The sequence below is a fragment of the Chenopodium album genome, chromosome 1, assembly GCF_948465745.1.
Source record: "Chenopodium album chromosome 1, dcCheAlbu1.1, whole genome shotgun sequence".
NCBI classification, from domain to species: domain Eukaryota; kingdom Viridiplantae; phylum Streptophyta; class Magnoliopsida; order Caryophyllales; family Amaranthaceae; genus Chenopodium; species Chenopodium album.
The window spans coordinates 84509537-84528852 of NC_137834.1; the positions used below are offsets into that span (position 1 = coordinate 84509537).

Genomic DNA, 19316 nt, shown 5'->3' on the forward strand with positions numbered 1-19316 from the left:
TCCATAAAGTATATGAGGGTTGAACTTTTGTGAAAAACTTTTCTAATGAGTTAAAAGGACACATCGAAGAAAAGTAATTGAAAAACAAACGTAAAATTTGACCAATTGACCTCCATCAATTAAGAAATAAGGGTTGAACTTTTGTGCATAATTAATGTTGCTAAATATTCTGAGTTCTGACATAGATTAAATAAACCCAAATTTTGATATAGATTGTTATTTCGAGTCACATTCTCGGGATTATAATGTGTGTTTGGGTAATTGTGTGTTTAGTATAGCTAGAGTGGTGTGACTGGTGAGATGTAACTAAATTCAGCCTTTATTATGATCTATATAATGTTGAGAGTTGAAATGATATTTATGACAAGGGGAGATTCTAAGGGAACACATTCTCACAATAAGTTGCAAGTGATAACCAACCTTAACATATTCCCTTTTTAATTCTCTCCGGTCCTTTGAAAATTGTCTCATAATTCTAGTGATCGTTTGATTGAAATTGGAAATAAAAATTCACTAAATATGCGAGTTATGATAATAAAAATTGATAAAGGAGTTGATAACTTTATCTTTTAATGTGCGAGATAAAATAAAATTAAAAAGAGATTGTAAGTACTATATTAACTCAAAAGGAAATACGAAGTATGAGAATATTGGCTTTTAGGGATAAAATAAATTGAACCTGAAAAATATGTTGATGTTATTATGGGATCAAGGATATACACTACTAGAAAACAGGCCATTTCCGACGGAAAAATTCCGTCGGAAAAACCCTGAAATCCGTCGGAAAACACGTTTCCGACGGAAATTCTGTCGGAACTGGTTGTCGGAAAAGGCTTTGTAGGAAAAAGCACCTTTTCCGTCGGAAACACTTTTCCGTCAGAAAAGTGTTTCCGACGGATTTCCGACGGAATTTTCCGTCGAAGGAGGTAATTCCGGTGCCGGAAAAATCCGTCGGAAATTTCCGACGGACTGAATTCCGTCGTGAATTTCCGACGGAATTTCCGTCGGAAAATGCTTTTAAAAAAACAAAAAAAAAACGCACACCGCCACCCCGTACCACCGCCGCAAGCCGTCACCCCACACCACCTACCCCTACCTCACACAACCAGCCAAACCACCACAGCCGCCTAACTAACCAGATCTACCACCCCACCACCCACATAAATCACCATCGCCACCACCGAAAATCATTACAACCCAGAAATTAACAAAAAAAATAAAGAAAAAAAATTAAAATCCCAACCCAAGCCCCCAAACACGATCTCCAACAGCCACCACCCACCACCACCATAAATTGTAAAAAAAAATCCGATAAAACAACAAATAACATCAAATTAACCAACTATCCCCAACCAGATCTACCCACCCAAACCCGAACCAGACCCACCCACCCTTACCCGAACCAGACCCACCCACAAACCCGAACCAGACCACCCACTAACTCGAAACGACCATTTTCACCACCCTAACCCATCCAAATCAACCTCTACCACCAAGACAAACCAAGATCTACAAGCCTAATACTACCAACACCCATCCAAAAACCACCACCACCGCCAAAAACCAGAATCACAACAAAAAAAACAAAAAAGAAACAAAACCTAAAACAAGAAAACATACCTTAACAACCAAAGCTTCGAATCCACCCGAATTTGGTTTAATACGGCTAAATTCGACCCTAAAACCTCTAGATCTAGAGATTTCATGGTCGAATTTGGCCGTATAAACCATTAATATGTATGAAATAGAAAGAAAACCATTGGCGACCGTGAGAACCCTTGTCTTGAGAAAATTTTCAGTTCGAATTGAGAAAGAGAATGAGGAAAGAAGAGGAGATCGAAAATAGAAAAGTTAAGGGGAGAGAGGAGATCGTGAGATCAGATAAAGTGGAGGGAGAAGGGGACCGAGGGGGGAGGAAGAAGGAGGAGTTGAGAGAGAAAGAGAAGATTGTACAGGGGAAGATCGAGAAATTGAAGAGGAAGAGAGGAGAGAGAAGGGGAAGAGAGGAGAGAGAAGAGGAAGCGAGAAACTGAAATAAGGGGAAGAGAGGAGGAGTTGCGGCTCAATGAAATAAAAGAGAGGGTTGGAATGTTAGGGTTTCGGTGTAATTAAAAAAAGAAAAAAAAATTCCGACGGAATATTCCGTCGGAAATTTCCGACGGATTTTCAAAATCCGTCGGAAATTTCCGACGGATTTCTTTTCCGTCGTAAATTCCTATTTTTGCGACGGATTTACGTGTCCGTCGGAACCAGTCCGTCGGAAATAGGCCTATTTCTAGTAGTGATAATGCGTTTAAATTAGGGCTGAGCAAAACTACCCGAAAAACTGAAAACCCGTTTCGTTACCGTTCCGAAAATTAGGGTACCCGATCCGATAACCATAACGGTTCGGGTACCCGTTCCGATAATTTGTTATCGGGTATGGTTTTTGGGTATCATTTTAAAATTAACGGTTTCCCGTTCCGTTCTGATAAGCAATTATTTTGTTTTTTTTCCTACTTAAATCTATCTTTTCAATATTTAAACTCTTACATTACTTCGTAATCACTATATAATATTAATAATTAGTAATGTTATTAATAATTTGGCCAAGATCATGTGGTATTGTTGTTAATTAGTGTTAAAAAATATCATAATAACTATTTTTTTTAAGTTTTATTATCACTATTGGATACTTTATTGGGTACCCGATAACCGTTCCGGAAATCCGGGTACCCAAAGTCCGGGTACCGAACTTATCGGTTCGGGTTATGGATATCACTTTTAGTGATATTGGTTATTGGGTACCCGAACCGTTAGTACTAATGGTACGGGTACCCGTCCCATGCTCACCCCTAGTTTAAATCCTTCGTCACTCTTTCCCTCCCAATGAGCCTCAAATCAAACCTTTCAAAATGCAAAAAGTGCTTCCAATCATTTTTGTTATGACTTGAACTTGTTAGTGTTTGACAACAGTTAAAAAAATGTACACTAAGGTTCGGTTTCACCAAACCTTACCTTTTTTGGAATTTTGCAAGGTGAAAATTGAAGGACAAAGTAGTATTGTTCATTTATTTGTAAAGTAAGAGGTACTCTATTACATTTTTACTTGCTTTAGTAATAAACATACTATAGTATCATTGATGTCGATGCTCCTTATCAACTAATTTTCCCGTTCCATTAAACTTGTCCCAGTTCAATTACTAAAATTTCTTTTTAAAGGAGAGAAAAAGAGATAAAAACCAAGAAAATGACAAAATAACAGCGTCACATGCTAAAATTCCAACCAAGTTTTAGAAAAAGTAAAAATTATCACATGAGACAAACTCAGAGAGACATAAATAGCACTCCGTAGTTAAACTATATCATGTGTGCTTGTGCATTACAATTGGTCCATTGATAAAAACTAGGACTAGTAATGCACCATCAAATTACTCCAAAAGATGATAAGCAAAAGAAATGAACATGTTTACATTTACATAGATCATGAAAAGCTTTGACTAGTAGACAACCCATTGGTCCACATTTCTTGATGAATTGGCCCGCTCTTTCATTTTCATTTTCCTCAACCAAATGACCTCCCTATTCATGTACGCGCATTCAAAGCTAAAGTTTGCAACAAACACCACTCAACACCTAAGCATCTCTTTTCCTTTTCTCCCCCCTTTCCCTTTTTATACTTCTTCTTGTACTCCTTACTTATACTTTTGTCACTAATCATTTCACACTACACTACATTCACAACTTCCTCACTTGCTTACCAAGTCGATCATGTAACTATGACTCGACTCGAAACACTCTTCCTCACCATATTCTTACTATCGTTCTGTTCTACAAACTTTGACCTTAGTTCCGCCCTTGAATTCAAAGAAGCACCTAAATTTTACAACTCCCCAAATTGTGTAAACAATGATCAAACCGTCCACATTGCAATGACCCTAGACGCCACGTACCTCCGTGGCTCTATGGCCGCGATCTTATCAATCCTCCACCACTCCACTTGCCCCGATAACCTCCGATTCCACTTCATATCGGTCTCCTCCACCGCCACGAGTCGTGATCTCAACCGTACAATAGCCACCTCCTTTCCTTACCTCACATATTACATGTACTCATTGGATGACGCTAATGTTGCCGGTCTTATTTCCACGTCTATACGGTCATCCCTCGACTGCCCGTTAAACTACGCGAGAAATTACTTAGCTGCCCTTTTGCCGGAGCGTGTGAAGCGCGTGGTGTATCTTGACAATGATGTTGTTTTGGTTGATGATATTGGTAAACTTGCTGCTACTTCTCTTGGAGAAACCGCTGTTTTGGCTGCTCCCGAATATTGTAACGCTAATTTTAGAACTTATTTTACGCCGTCGTTTTGGGCTAATCCTGCTTTGTCTATGACATTTGAAGGCAGAAAAGCTTGCTACTTTAATACAGGTATGCCATTATTTTTTTGTAACATCTTTACTTTTTGATTTATTTGCTATACAAATACGAATCTGTTCTACTCGACTTAGTATTAAAATAAGTTTTTAAAAAATATAAGTGAAGAGAAAAAAAATCGCAAACATAAGTTAAGTTTAGCAAAAATAAGTTATAGCTAAGTACAATTAAATTAAGTCGAGGAGAGCAAAATACGGTACACTTAATAAGTTGACTAGTTGCACATGTTAAGGCAACACACACGACTATTGAGTGCGAAATTGCGGATCCATCTTTATTTTAACATAGATTAGATTCCGAATTGGAGTAATTAATTGTACATTGATTTTATACCTTCATTTAATAACACAAGTACTAAATCTAATTAAGTATTGAATTAGTAAGGGTGCCAAAGTTTTGAATGATAGACATAAGTTAAATATTTTATGCTAGATTCTATTACGTCAATTGTAGATGGCATATTTAATTTTTTGACACATTAGAACATCATATTTCAATAATGTCACTAATTGATCTAATAAATGTTACGGTCTCTGTTCCTTTTTATAGGTAAGTATTATATGCTTTTTACGCTCGTTTTTATTTTTCAAAATAAGTAAGAGATTGGGTGTACCGTATACCTCGAGGTATATAGAGGTAAAAGAAGAAACTGTTATTGAAAAGAAGATTTTAGGTTGATATGATTGTTTATGACTGAGGGGGTCTTGGAGATGCTTGTACGATAGTGTTTTAGTCTCTAGCTAGTTGGTGATATTATCATATCAGAGAGTTGGGAATCTAAAACTTCTGCTTTATAGGTATAATGCGATGAGAGTTGTATACCACCTTTGATAAGCTGTTGGCAGAAATTCTAATAATAGTAACATCTTCTACTATTTGTTAGAACATTGGACAATTAAGAAATTAAGGGACCGAATGTTTCTTCTAAACCCGTGATAAGCTATCTATGATTTTAAGGAAAATGTACGATAAAATTAAGAGTTTATTATATAAATACGTCCATTAGATACTCGTGGAGAAAATATAAGTTAATATCCTATTTCAACATGGTATCAGAGCCAACATGGCATAAAGGTTACGAGTTCGAATCTCATTCATCCCTCCTTTTAAAGTGGAATATTAAATGCAGGGTATGAGGATGGCCCATGGGCTCTCGTATAAAAGGGGGTAAATAAATGCGTGATAGAGCATATAACATATTCACAAGTTTCAACCACCAGCTTAAACTTTTGATTTAATAAATATTTCAGCAATTGACAATCAAAATACTAAATGTACGTAATGGATTTATATCGGTGTAAGTATTGAAGAAATTTTGTTACTGTTGTTGATGGGTGTGCTTGAACATATGTTAGATAGCCATGCATAAAAACTCAATTGAGACAATTAATGTAGGATTGGAGTTAAGTTCTCTTGTCAATTATTGAACATCAACTAGTGCTCAGATATTTTCTAGTGGGAAGGGAAGTGTCCGACGTGAAAAGAAAATTATGGGTTCAAAAGTACCGTATACTTGTATAATCTATAATACTTTGATATAGATTGACTAGTGATTGCTGATGCTACATGACATAATGCATGCTATTCATTTTTACATAGGTTTATCTTACTATAATCAACTTTATTTGGGCCTAGCTAGTATTTTGAACTTTTATTTGATCTATGTTAGTTGTAACTTGTAGATAACATGTTTGATTGTATGTTCCATATATGATATATGTATAGAACGATTTTAGGTTCTATTAGAGTGTAATATCTGTATAGAGAGTCAAAATTGTGAACTCAAAGTCATCGACAACTTCTCTTTACAATTCTACAAACAACGTAAACCTGGTAACGTCTTGCATCAATGTAAATCTTGTCACCTTCAATAAATCATGTAAACCCCATATTGTTCTAGTAGGTTGGATTATAAATATATACTTGTACAAAGTTGTTAGGTGCAAGACAAATAGAGTTAATTTCATATCAGCTGACGATTATATTTTCCGACCACGAAAATTTCGACAGGTGTGATGGTGATTGATTTAGAGAGGTGGAGAAATGGAGATTACACAACAAAAATTACAGAATGGATGGAATTACAAAAAAGAATGAGGATTTATGAATTGGGCTCATTACCACCTTTTTTATTGGTTTTTGCTGGGAAAATAGCCCCAGTTGATCATCGTTGGAACCAACATGGGCTTGGTGGCGATAACTTTCGTGGGCTTTGTAGGGACCTACATCCAGGCCCAGTTAGTCTGTTACATTGGAGTGGTAAAGGTAAGCCTTGGGCCCGTTTAGATGCTAAACGGCCCTGTCCATTGGACTCACTTTGGGCCCCTTATGATTTGTTGCAGACACCTTTTTTACTTGATTCCTGAAAAAAAAAAAAGTACCTTTTTATGTAGTATTTTCTATCATCTATAGGTAGGGATGTTAGGATGCATATAACATACTATATGTATACGTAAGTTTTGTTATTTTTACAAGTAACTTCCAATGTATTGAAGTTGTAGAAATACAAAAATGAGCTTGTTTATCATCAACTTGTTGATAACAAGAGAAAACGCGCGTGTAAACGTACACATTAGAATGAAAGGTTCAACCTGTATGGTTGCTACGTACTTACATGCCAATTGTTAAGCTTATACTCCGTATTAGATAGTATATTTATGTAGTAAGTACTTTCCTTCATCTTACATACATAGTCACATACGTAGTTTATTATTTCAGGGTCTACGTCTCTATGATGGTGATGTGAAGCCCGATTTTAAAAATAAGACAGGCATCTAAAAATTTTACTTAATGGTTGTGAGCAAAATGTATACAAGCATTAGAAAAACTAGGACAAGTTTGTTCATAATTGTTCGTTAGCATAAACAGAACATTAAACACCGTTAGCGTAGTGACATTAGACATTGATACAGGAAGTAAGAATACAGTTGCTCATGATCCTCAGGTCCTATTATAAGCTCAAATTTCATCTTTCTAACGGTTGTATATGTAATGCTACAGCTAGGATACAATTGGCTTTGGCGCTTCCTCGTAGTAGAATTCTTGGTCTGCCTCCCTAGTACTCCTCCTTCGCATGTGTTTGTAGTACACATACTGCATGATTATCTTGAAAAGAAGCAGTGTCAAGGCATAACAAACCGTCTTCTCAACAAGTATTCATACATCAGTATGATTCAAGACCTTGGACTAATAATGGTCAGATTTCTTAGAAATGAAAACAGATATAGAAATTTAAAATTAAGGGAAAATAAAGGATACAAATAGATCAAGCACCACGCAAACGACAGCATCCAGCAACCAAGGCATGTTGGCTTTGATTTCTTCGAATTCTGTATGTCTTGCCAATATGCTGCATTTGTTATAGAGATAATGAAGTGTGAAGTTTAGAACGTTTGACCAAATAACAGTGACTGATTGTAAGTTCTAACAAGAGAGGAGTCAGAAAGAATACCTTGCAACATAGGCGACATTAGCGATAAGTGCAAACATAAACATCAGTGGATTCAGGCCCTACAAAAGCATATGACAGCAGAGTTATCCATCATGAAAACAGGATAAGGGGAACTATCCGTTACAATTGATTTAGATAAGTGTTAATAAGGTCCGATGAGAAATATTACCTCCACACTTCCTCTTTTGATCTGGTCAATAAAAGACAGCAATAATGCTTGTTAGTATCAAATAGTGTTGCAGGAACAAATCAAAATAAAATCAAGCAGTGTAAAATGATTTAGTATTAGGAAGTATAGTATGGCTTACATTCCAAACGATCTGAGGAATCCGGCCGCCCATGTAAATAGCAGCCATCAACCAACCCAACCATTGACCCACTGCACTATGTTCTGAAGCATGTTCCTGCATATGTAGATTAGTTTAATGTCTCATATTGAACGATATCACAAGTAATGAGTTAAGTTCTGAAATTATATGTTGTTGGAAATGAATAGGCGTACGCTTAACAACATCCTCCTCCCTGTAAAGCCCCTGTAAGCTTCTGATAATGCATTGCCCCCACTTGGCAAGTTAACAGACACGGCCACCATTGCTCCTCGAGCAGCCTACCAAAAGGCAATTGACAAAAGAATAAATGAAAATTGATGCTATGTGACTGAGTATGCTATTGATGGATTATAAGATCTTTTCAGAAAGTTCGATTCTAACAAAAAAATGCTCTGTGATTCATGACAGAGAATGTAAAATAATTGTCCTCTTGTATTAATCCTCATTATCTTAGGCTGCATTATGTTTAATTTTCTCAATAAGTTTTGTTTTTAGTCATTACAATTATCACATATGCACACTAACTTGAGGACAACGTAGCTTTTTATATTTTTAATTAAGTAGACAAAATGTTCGTTACATTCTTATCTCAATTCTCTTCAGTCAACAACACTCGAATCAATCAACATACAAGATCTTAAGTACTGTACGTGATAGAGTATAAAACATGATAGAGTATAAAACATATTCCTGGGCCTCAACCATCAGTTTAAGCTTTTGGTTGAGTTGGTCCTTTAACATGGTATCGGAGCCAGCGTGACACAAAGGTTAGGGGTTCGAATCTCATCCGCCCCTCTTTCAAAGTGGAATTAATTTGCGCCGGTTATGAGAGGGTCTGTGTTGCATCCACATTTCAAGCCCAAAGGCTCTTTCATGTGAGGGGGAGTGATAGAGTATAAAACATATTCTTGGGCCTCAACCATCAGTTTAAGCTTTTGGTTGAGTTGGTCCTTTAACAGTACGAGTCTTACTTGCAGGTAACAAACATCTTCAGCAAATCTAACAAGTTACGGGTCCTGTAAGAAGCTAACTAAGACAACCTCCATAGCACCAATGTGTCAATTAGTATGTAATGGGGACCAATAACTTCATGATTGTTTTCATGCAAAACCTTGGACTACATTTTTACATTATTGTCAATATATTATATATGCATAAAGGGTACTTTCGTAAATATAGCATAGAAAATACAAAGTGTGCAAGATAATGAAAATGACTTGTTTTTTAAATTCATAAGCAGCTAAACTGGAGTAGAAATTAGTTCATGAATGTGCACCAGAAAATATGCACAAGTGGCAAAATGAGTAAACCTAAAATATTTTGAAAAAGAAGTGAAAACTTACAGGACGTGGAATTTGTCGCGGTAGGCTAGTGCCTGTGGTACCTCTCTTAGCAGGTATGGGAATAGGATTAGTCTCTTCATCATCTGAAGATGAGTGGTCGTCGAGCCCCACTGCTGAGGGACCGCTCCTAGGGCCCGACCTCAGATAAGATCGGAATGGGGGTGTGTCACTCCCAGCTAGAGACCTTGCTGACCTGCATTTACATTACACGAATAATTTGTTCAGCTCATCTTTTAGTTCAACATGTTTGGATATATGCTAGCTGATTTTCTAGGATTATCTACAACTTTACGTACATGTAGTATCTTCGTGTTGGTGCTCTTACTGGAGAACTCGGGATTGGGATACCTGCCTGATCTGTTGGCTTCGGATTCAGTGGTTTTTTCACTTCTTGATCAACCTATAATATTATCAACATTATCTAACCAACATGACAACATAATAAAATGTACAAATAATTAGTCAATTAATGTAACATATATATAATTACCTCGGTATGGACCTTATCATGACGACATTTCCACCACGAATAGAAGTAATCATAGTACACGCTCTGCAACACTAGCACTATTGTGCTAATTGTGTAAAACTGCCAAAATTCGAAAAATATAATGCATGTAAGTTCATGTAGCGACCCAAAATAGCAAGTAATTAAAATCCTTATTGTTTATGTCATAACAAAGGTGACAAATGAGGTACGATAGCTTAAATCTATTGAATTTGACTATAATCCCATCATAAACTTCGGCATCTATATGATTTGCTTATAAACCATATGAATGCATCATTCGATAAGTACATCAATCCAACATAATCAAAATATCTCATGAGTGATATGCGCGGTGCCCTGGACCAAGTGCATCGTTCTGTCTACTAACACAGAGTGAACATTTTGGCACAAAAATGCCTTAAATTAAAAAGAATATTCTCTAAATCCTAAGGGAATAATACTTCCTAGAGAACGGTTTTTATTTTTGAAGCAGTCAAGAAGCATCAAAACATTTATGTAGTGGATATTCTTGACTCAACTATTTTTCTTTTAAATTTTAATCATGCTAACATAACAATTTAAATGACCTTTATTTATTTCGTATCCAAAATAAGTAAGTAGTGAAAACTGAGGAGTAAGGACGAGAATAACAAGATACTAACCAAAGCTGTATAGAACTGGGTTGGCAGCTGCAAAATCACATACAAACAAAATTTAATTTAGTTAACAACCAAACAAATCAAAGCACTTAAGACGTAACGCCAAACATGGACACTTATTTCGATAAATTAAAAATTCAAACAATAATTATAACAAATTTTTTATAAGTATACATGATCATGATTTTTTTAAGCACTAAAATACAAAATTATTAAGGGAAAGAAGAAAATAACATAAAAGAGCGAGGTAAATTATTTTTTGACTTTGGTGTAAGTGTAAATGCATCATGTAATCATGTCAACACTCAACTGCTTACATGACAACATGTACTCTTATAAGCTTCTACTATCCGGTGTATGCTATTTTGCCTTTAATACGCTACGGAATACATGGATTACTACTCCCTCTGTTCCTAAATAATTTAGGATAATTTGTTAATTACTACCGCAAGTTAATATCACTTTATAAATTACTACCACAAATTAAAAAAGTTGTGAATTACTACCGCAAAATTTTTTAAGATGTTGCAATTACTACCAAACCCCCATCAAATCCAACTATGACGTCAGATATAATGACGTCATAGTTAAGGGCTTTAATCATGGGTTAAAGTGATATAATGACGTCATAGTTGGGTTTAATGGGGGTTTGGTAGTAATCGCAACATCTTAAAATTTTTTGGGTAGTAATTCACAACTTTTAAAATTTGCGGTAGTAATTTACAAAGTAATATTAACTTGCGGTAGTAATTGACAAATTTTCCAATAATTTATTACAATGTTATAAATACAGTTACTTGTACTATCTACGAAATTAGGGAGTAATTGTTACCCCTTCTGTTTTATTTTATTTTTCCTACTTTGATCAATTAATTTGCCTAACAAAAAAATTCGAAGTAGAAAAAACAATACTCCCTCTGTCCCTAAATTACATTCCTACTTCTAGCATTCATTCTTCACATAATAAAGAGTAGTAAAAATGTAATTTAGGGACGAAGAGAGTACGAAACATAGGGAATAATAATGTAGTGAAAATTATAGAGTACTTAAGCTCAAAAAGAAATGAAAAGTAAGAATAATGAAGTCAAGTTTAAAGCTTGAAATAAGGAATATCTAGGGATGTTGATTACTCACCGTAGCCGGCTCCAGAAGGCACCCCGCTAGATTAAATATATCTCTGAAAACAATCAATAAAATAATAAATTTGTTACATGCACATATGCAACTTGTCACACTCAAAACAAAAGCTATATCATTTTTATTTTTTAATACACCTACCATTTATGTATACAAAAACAATTAGTACTTGTAAATCTTAATTAAGTAAGATCTTAATAAATTACTGCCACTACTATTGCATAGATAACAAAAATGATTATGTTTTCCCGTTTCGAAATATCGTAGGTGCATCCTTGTCCCCCCGGATGGAGCGTTCTACTAGCTTGTTGTTTCCTTACATATAGGGCTGGCCACAACTATGTCCACAAGTCGAGCTGAACTAGCAGAGGTACACTGCCGATAGAGTATAAAACATATTCCTGGACCTAAGAATTAGCTTAAACGGAAGGTTGAGGTTCAGGAATAGGTTTTATACTCATTTTGCTGCCTCAAATTGAATTAGACTACTACAATGACAATTACTAGTTCAAATTACAATATCAATACGACAACAAATTCCGAATCAATGGAGCAATAGAGAGAAATGAAAGGAAAGAATTACATACCCAAGAAACCAACCAATGAGGAAGAGAAGAGAAACACCATGGCTAGACTTGGTGCGAAAATTAGTGATGATTTGAGGAACCTCGGCAACAGCCCAAGCTATTAAACTAACGATACCAAAACCAAAGGAAAGATCATCTCTAACATTACAAAGGCAATCTTTGAAGTATTTTTGAACCCATCTCGAACATGGTTTGTTCTCTTTCCAACAGTATATTGCTCTGTTTGAAGACGCTCCCCTGTATTTCGCCTTCATTTTCTCTCTTTTCGTTTCTCCTTTTGTGTGAATGGGTCTGGTTTTATATAGCGCTGGAGTTGTGGCTTACTTATTTAGTCTTTTATTAATATAATACTCTGTTTGTTCTACAAATGTACGTATGGAGTGTAATTTAGTGCGAGGCCATAAATTAGTTGATTAAAGTTTTGGGGTTGAAATTAAATCATGTCTATATTATTATCCTCCCTCTATTTCTAAACTTATAAAAAAAATAAATATAATTTATATGATATAAACATGGTACCTATATAATGGTGGATAACGCTCCTCCTTTCTCCCTCTTTTCTAGGATTTTTAAAAAAATTTCGACCCTTTTCTCTTATTTTGCTTTAGTTTTGCAATTTAGTTTTTAATAAATCTACACAAGTTGTGACGTTGTGTAGATGTTCGTCCATCTCCCTATAGTGGAATAGTTAGTTTTTATTAGTTTAAGTTGTTTTTTTTTTTTGGTACGTTTATAAAAAAATAATAAACTTTTGTCTTATTATCAATTTGTTGGTAGAAATTTGTCCAGGATCGTAACGGTTATTAATTCTTCAAATGCGTTCAAGTGAATCAGATGAAAATCATCCTTACGGCTACAACTAATCGTTAAATTGTCTCTCTGAAAAGGTTATATATTCCAGTAATGTGTGCGAGAGATAGACCACAGTGCAAGATCTATTCAACGACTGTAGTTTTGATGAAGGAAACTCTTATTTGATTCAATTTATATATTTGTTGATCTAGATTTCATTTGTTGTGTCGTATGCCTTTTATTAATGAATTTTTTTTTTAAAAAAAAATAAAATTACTATGTATAATGGTGGATTGGTAAATTAATGGGATTATCCATAAATGGAATGAAATATTCTTGTAGGCAGGTTGTAAATGAAAATTGGTATTTTTAGGTGGAAGGAATAATAGTTTATTGGATTCAATTTTTAACATCACGAATTCACGATTATCAATGTTCTATTTTGACTAATTTATATATTTGGTTAACTATTATAGGGTAATTACTTATTTATAAACATTGATTACCAATGTTATGAACTAGCATTAGATTAATTTAAAGGTTTTTTTTTTTTTTTTTTTTTTTTTTCCCCACCCGGTTCACCTTTTGGGCTAATCTGGATTCAGAGATTAGTTTTGATTCTAATCCCTTCCCAATTGTTATTGCGGGGGATCAGTTATGGGTGGTTAGATCGATTATTTTAAGTGATTGTAAAAAAAGATTGTATTAACATTTCTTCAATTATACTCTGTAAGAAATACCTGAAAAATAATTATATCGTACATTAGAATTGAAATTATTCAGATCCATGACTTCTTAATGTTAAATAAAATATTGTTATACTTTTCTTAATTGTTATTCTTTTCAATATGTACATACCTTCATGTAAAATTCCTTCTAAAATGAGTGTATGAGATTCAAGTATTCAACCCTGGCTAGCCTGCCTCATGTATGCATGCTTAAACTTATAGACCTAGCCAATTGTTCTATCTAGATTCTTACTTCATACTTTGAATTGTTAGGGTTGTGAGGGCGCAATGGAATTAAAGATTTAAAGATGACATAGATATTGAGAAAATTAATTGTGAATAAATAAGGCAAGAAAATGACTAAAGAGAGACACACAATTTATCGTTAGAAATACAAAAAACTACATTAGTAACAAATCAACGTTTGACTTTTTTTTTCATCATAATATCACCAAATATGGAGTAATACTATTTGATAATTTTTGTAATAAATGAGAGATTAAACTCCGTAATTATTCATGACAAAAAAATTCAGAAATTGTGTTGTCTGAAAACTGTAATAAGCAAACATGATGCCATGCATACATACACTACCATGAATATAACCACAAATTATAACAAAGTTCAACGCTTTATTAAAATGATAAACTTACATGATATTTTATATTCTGAATCTGAAGCTTGATACCGTCACTATACATGTACAACATCGATCACCTCATTATTCTATCCCATGATAGTTCTGTTGTACTCCATATATAAGTAGCATGCAATGTTGTGTTGGTACCAAATGGTCCAAATGAGGCAACATTCATTTCAATAGTTATACATAATACAATACTCCCTTCATCCTTTTATTAAATACATGTATTGTTTTTTGACAAATCAAAATTAAGGACCTATTTTCATTTTAAGGTTATAAAATTTGAGAATATTCTCTACTTTTTGATGAGTTGTCATCAATTTGCTGTACTAATAAATTTTTTTACATCAATTTCTAACACTTTCTCTCTCTCTCCCTCTTTTCAATTATTCCCAACCACTAGATTAATCCCGTGCGATGCATGGTTTTAAAATAAGAATTGAATTATAGACTTTTAACACGTACGGAAAGAAAATAACTTTCTCATTTTTCCTAACTAATTAATTTATAATTAAATATGAATGTACAATTCCCGAAAGTGCATAATTTTCATATTTAATTAAGAAATTTCAATTAAATTATATTATTAACTATTGTTAACAACTCGTAAATAACTAAATAGCATAATATGACATCATTCTTGCATTTTGGAGGGAAAAAAATTAAATTAAAAAGTGACACGTAAGTAATGATGACATCAGTGATTGTTATTGTAGTATATATATAGATAGATAGATTATTTTTTCTTAGGGATTGACGAGTGATTTTAGTTTTTGATGAGCATTGGACAAATCAAAATTAAGGACCTATTTCTATTTTAAGGTTGTACGTACTTTTTGATGAGCATTGGATAAGATTACAAGCTAAAAGTAGAAATATTAAATTAAAATAAATATAAATTACATCGATTGACGCGTGATTTTATCATGCATTTCAAAATTAATACCATTTTAGGTTAAAGTTTAATTTTTTAATATAACGTCCGGGGGCGTTCGTTAACAAGGTCCTTTTCTAAGGGAAAATACAAGTTTATCTGCCAGATAAACGAATTTTTATTAATCTAGTGACATTTCAGCTAGTAAATCTATTGAAAAATAGTGGTAATTTATTTAGTAATTTTGGTGAGCTGTCTAATTACTGTTTACAACTTGCATTTACTGTTTGATGCGGAAATTACACATGTACTGATTGTACTCCTCAACTAGTACATGAAAAAACGCATGGACCCCTCCACGGGTAACTTGGAAAAACAATAGATTTATCTGGGGAACTTGAAAAAACGATTTTGTTTATCTGGGAAATAATACTCCTTTTCTAAATATATTGTGAATAAATGAATGACGTTTTTACTTTCCAAAAATGATACTTCGATCTGTATTAAAATTAGTAATGTTTAACTACTCTCGACCCTTTCTCTCTCTAACCCTAGCCTTATCCTCAACCGCCTCCACCGCTCCTCCTTTTCTTACCCCCCTGCTCGCCGGCGACTGGCACGCTCTGCCTAGCCGTCGTCGGTGAGCCTAGCCCTGCAATTTCCTTTCTTTTCTAGTTTTTTTAGCTTTCGTTTTTGGTTAGTTGGTGTAGAAGTCAGGGGTTCTCTTGGTCGTGGTTTCATTTGGGTTGATCGTCAGTGTTTAGCGGCCTACTGTAACAAGTCAAGAACCAAAGGCTAGCCTTAACGCCGTCGTTGAAAGGAACTTCGTTAATAGATTCCCGACGGTAAAGGTGAAGTTATGGTGCTAGCCTTAACGCCGCCATTGAAAGGAACTTCGTTAATAGATTCCCGATGGTAAAGGTGAAGTTAGGGTTAGGGTTTCCTCGCGTACCCAAGGGTTGGTTCAGTGAGGGGTTCTTTGTGATGCCGTGGACGATTGCTTTGGGTGGTGGGTTGTTTACTACAGTTGAGGGCTGCCGTAGAGGTTCCCTTTTTGCTCCCCTGTTTCTTCTCGCTACTTTACTGCTTTGTTTATTTTATTGTTTTTTTAATTTTATTTTGCTTTAGTTTACTTTTGTTGTGTTTGCTTATGTTGTGTGATTGGTTGTTTGGTTTGCTTTGTTTAAATAACTCTCTGCTCAGGCATGAGTTAGAGTGTGTTAGAGTACTTCTTGTTTCGGGAGTTATCGAAGTGTTGTTGTGGTTTTTGGAGCCTAGTTTGTGGTTTTTGTGGGTTGTAAGATTAAACGCCCCCTTTTTCGTTGGGTGGATGGTCCTACTTGGAGCCTTGTTGGGGTGTAAAGGTGTTCCCTTGGTAGTTAATATAGTTTACCGGAGGGGGGGGGGGGGGAAGTTAATTGCGCAGCTGGATGATTCTCTCTGCATATGGAGTTTGCAGGAGAAGTGTGGTTTTGGGGGAAGAGCTTGGTTTGTCGATCTTGTTGCTGGGTTGTGGGATGTGGGATGATATAGGCATTCAGGTAATCGCTATCATCCCGTTGTTAGTGTGGGTGATGACAAGGTCAGTCATCGCTGTTAACCAATATCTTGAAGGAGGCTACCCATCTTTAATGTTTGGGTTGAGCAAAGTCCTCCATTTTCTTGCATTCTGTGTTAGTAGAATTGCAAGAGGAAAACCTGCATTTGGATGCACGGTTTCTCATAGAGTCATTAGAGTATATAACTCTATAGGTTTTGTTTCGAGACTCCTAGAATGCAGTTTTGTTTTTCGATTCCTAGGAGTGGATGGTGTCATAGGTTAGGTCTTCAGCAACAGGGTGCTTTTTTCGGGTTCTTTCGTTTCCCAACAGTTTCCATCATGAGTTCCCGTCGCTTTCAATGCCAGTTCGGGTTCTTTTCAAGGTTTGTGATCTGCGCGCTCGGTCCATCTCGACAGTTCAGTTCAATTGGCTTCTCTTGGTCCACAGTTTGGATGTGGTTTGGTCTTCTGGGTTGTCCAGGCTCTGTGGCTCTTGGTGTGCTGCACGATCTTTTCAGTATTTTCTTATCTTCGATCCTCCTGAACTAGTTCTTAATGTGTGTGGTCTTTTTATGTTCATGTACTGTTTAGGTTGTAATCTTGTTTTTCTTTAATAGTATCTTTTATCAAAAAAAAAAAAAAAAAATAGTAATGTTTGAATGAGGAGTACTCCGTAGTAAAAAAAAAGCTGAAATTGGAGATCGAAAAGGCAAATGATGAGGTGTAGGATGAGAAGGATGACATTATTATGATGAGAAGAAAGAAAAAAGGCGAAAGATAGAGTCGATTATAAAGACGACGCGTGTGAGTAGCGGCCTCGGTTCGCTGCAATCTGTACCTTTAGCTATCACCCCTGTCTTTCTCGAATTAATGTCTCGTCTTTGTGTTTGTAATTGTCTTCAATTCCCTCTCTTTGCCGCATTTATGCAGTAACAGCCAATGCCATCCTCGATGTTTATTCTTTTTAGCTTTCTTACCACTTGTCTAATTTCACCATATCAACTACATTCTAGATTATTATCCGTTTTTGGTTTTTAAATCAAGCAGAAAATATATCCATTACATTGTCACAACTCACAACTAACAAGGTCCATTTTACATTTGGATGTACAATTATTTACTTTGTAATATGCTACCGCGTATTATGTTTCATGTATTACATTATATTTCCTCCGTTTTTATTTAGTTGACACATTTAATTTAGGCACATATATTAAAAAGAGGAGAGAGAATGAAAAAGCAAGTGGGATAGCTTGTAAATGCAAGGTAAAAAAATTACCCCAAAAGAAAACGTGTCAACTAAAAAAAAAACTTCCTAAAAAGAATACGTGTCAACTTAAAAGAAACGAAAGTAGTATATATTTGGCCATTTGTTCATTTAGAAACAGATTTTAAGAAGGAAAAAAAAAAAATTAGGGACTGTTCATATTTACTGAACTGATCTGAACTGAACTGAATAGAGCTGAAGTGAATTTTTTATGAGAAAACTAAACTGAACTAACTGATTGGAGTTGAATTGAATTTAAGTTGAAGTGAACAGACATTTAGGTCCTGTTTACATTTACTTAATTTCAGTTCAGCTCCAATTAGTTCAGTTCAATTCAGTTCAGCTCTTAATTTCCCTCTCTCATAAAATATTCAGTTCAGTTCCAATCAGTTCAGTTCAGTTCAGCTCACTTCAATAAATGTGAACATGCCCTTACTGTATCGATCTTGTAAAACAGATTACTAATTACTAATAATAGTTATTTACAAGTACTATATGAAGTTTTAAATACTAATTATTTATTATTGACTGTCAATTACTAATTACTTCAAGATCGATACAAGTAACTATGTAAGGGTCTGCAATGAATAACTAATTACTAATAAACTTACCAGGCTACCAGCAGTTTGGTTGAATAATGGTGAGAGAGAGAAAGTGACTGCAAAGAATTGGGCTTTAAGTGGGTAGTCCAATTGAAGATACCCAAATTTCATGGAGTTGCAAATCGGGTCGCGTCTACTAGATGACCATAAATTTTTTTTTGGTGCAAACTAGATGACCATAAGTTTGGACTATGTTGTATTGTGACCCAATAACATTCATTCAGATCGCGGGCCTTGTTCACCGAGCCAATTGTTATGAATGTCTTAATATTTGATATTTCATGTGACAGTTTGAGTAAGGGACTGTTCAATTTAGCTTAATTTTTGTTTAGTTCAACTCCTAATTTTCTTCTCTCATAAAATATTTATTTTAGCTCAGCTTAGTTTAGTTCAGTTTCAATCATTTTAGTTTAGTTCAGTTCAGTAAATATGAACAGGCCCTAACACATACTTCTTAA

At 34.9% G+C, this 19316-nt stretch overlaps 2 protein-coding genes across 2 annotated transcripts; one reads left to right on the plus strand and one right to left on the minus strand.

Annotated features, from left to right (window-relative positions):
* The first annotated feature begins 3579 nt into the window (after positions 1-3579).
* LOC145559513 (putative galacturonosyltransferase-like 1) lies at positions 3580-7025 on the plus strand. The gene is made up of 2 exons (XM_081620930.1): positions 3580-4410; positions 6427-7025. The coding sequence occupies exons 1-2, from the start codon at positions 3759-3761 to the stop codon at positions 6780-6782; spliced, it is 1008 nt and encodes a 335-aa protein (XP_081477056.1). The 5' UTR covers positions 3580-3758; the 3' UTR covers positions 6783-7025.
* Positions 7026-7169: 144 nt separating this feature from the next.
* Positions 7170-12744, minus strand: LOC145559503 (vacuolar histidine transporter YPQ3-like). Its single transcript, XM_081620922.1, has 12 exons — positions 12413-12744; positions 11823-11865; positions 10692-10718; positions 10030-10128; positions 9836-9939; positions 9540-9732; positions 8370-8474; positions 8176-8271; positions 8037-8057; positions 7868-7926; positions 7675-7765; positions 7170-7521 (listed from the first exon to the last, which is right to left on the minus strand). The coding sequence occupies exons 1-12, from the start codon at positions 12664-12666 to the stop codon at positions 7417-7419; spliced, it is 1197 nt and encodes a 398-aa protein (XP_081477048.1). The 5' UTR covers positions 12667-12744; the 3' UTR covers positions 7170-7416.
* Between the last annotated feature and the right edge of the window lie 6572 nt (positions 12745-19316).

Excerpts from the sequence above, each read along its gene's own strand:
- LOC145559503 (XM_081620922.1), bottom strand. The coding sequence starts at position 12,666 with ATGAAGGCGAAATACAGGGGAGCGTCTTCAAACAGAGCAATATACTGT. Across the intron at positions 10,129-10,691 it reads CCCAGTTCTATACAGCTTTG|TTTTACACAATTAGCACAAT; the intron begins GTTAGTATCTTG and ends GAATTTTGGCAG. Across the intron at positions 8,475-9,539 it reads CGCGACAAATTCCACGTCCT|GCTGCTCGAGGAGCAATGGT; the intron begins GTAAGTTTTCAC and ends GCCTTTTGGTAG.
- LOC145559513 (XM_081620930.1), top strand. The coding sequence starts at position 3,759 with ATGACTCGACTCGAAACACTCTTCCTCACCATATTCTTACTATCGTTC. Across the intron at positions 4,411-6,426 it reads AGCTTGCTACTTTAATACAG|GTGTGATGGTGATTGATTTA; the intron begins GTATGCCATTAT and ends AAATTTCGACAG.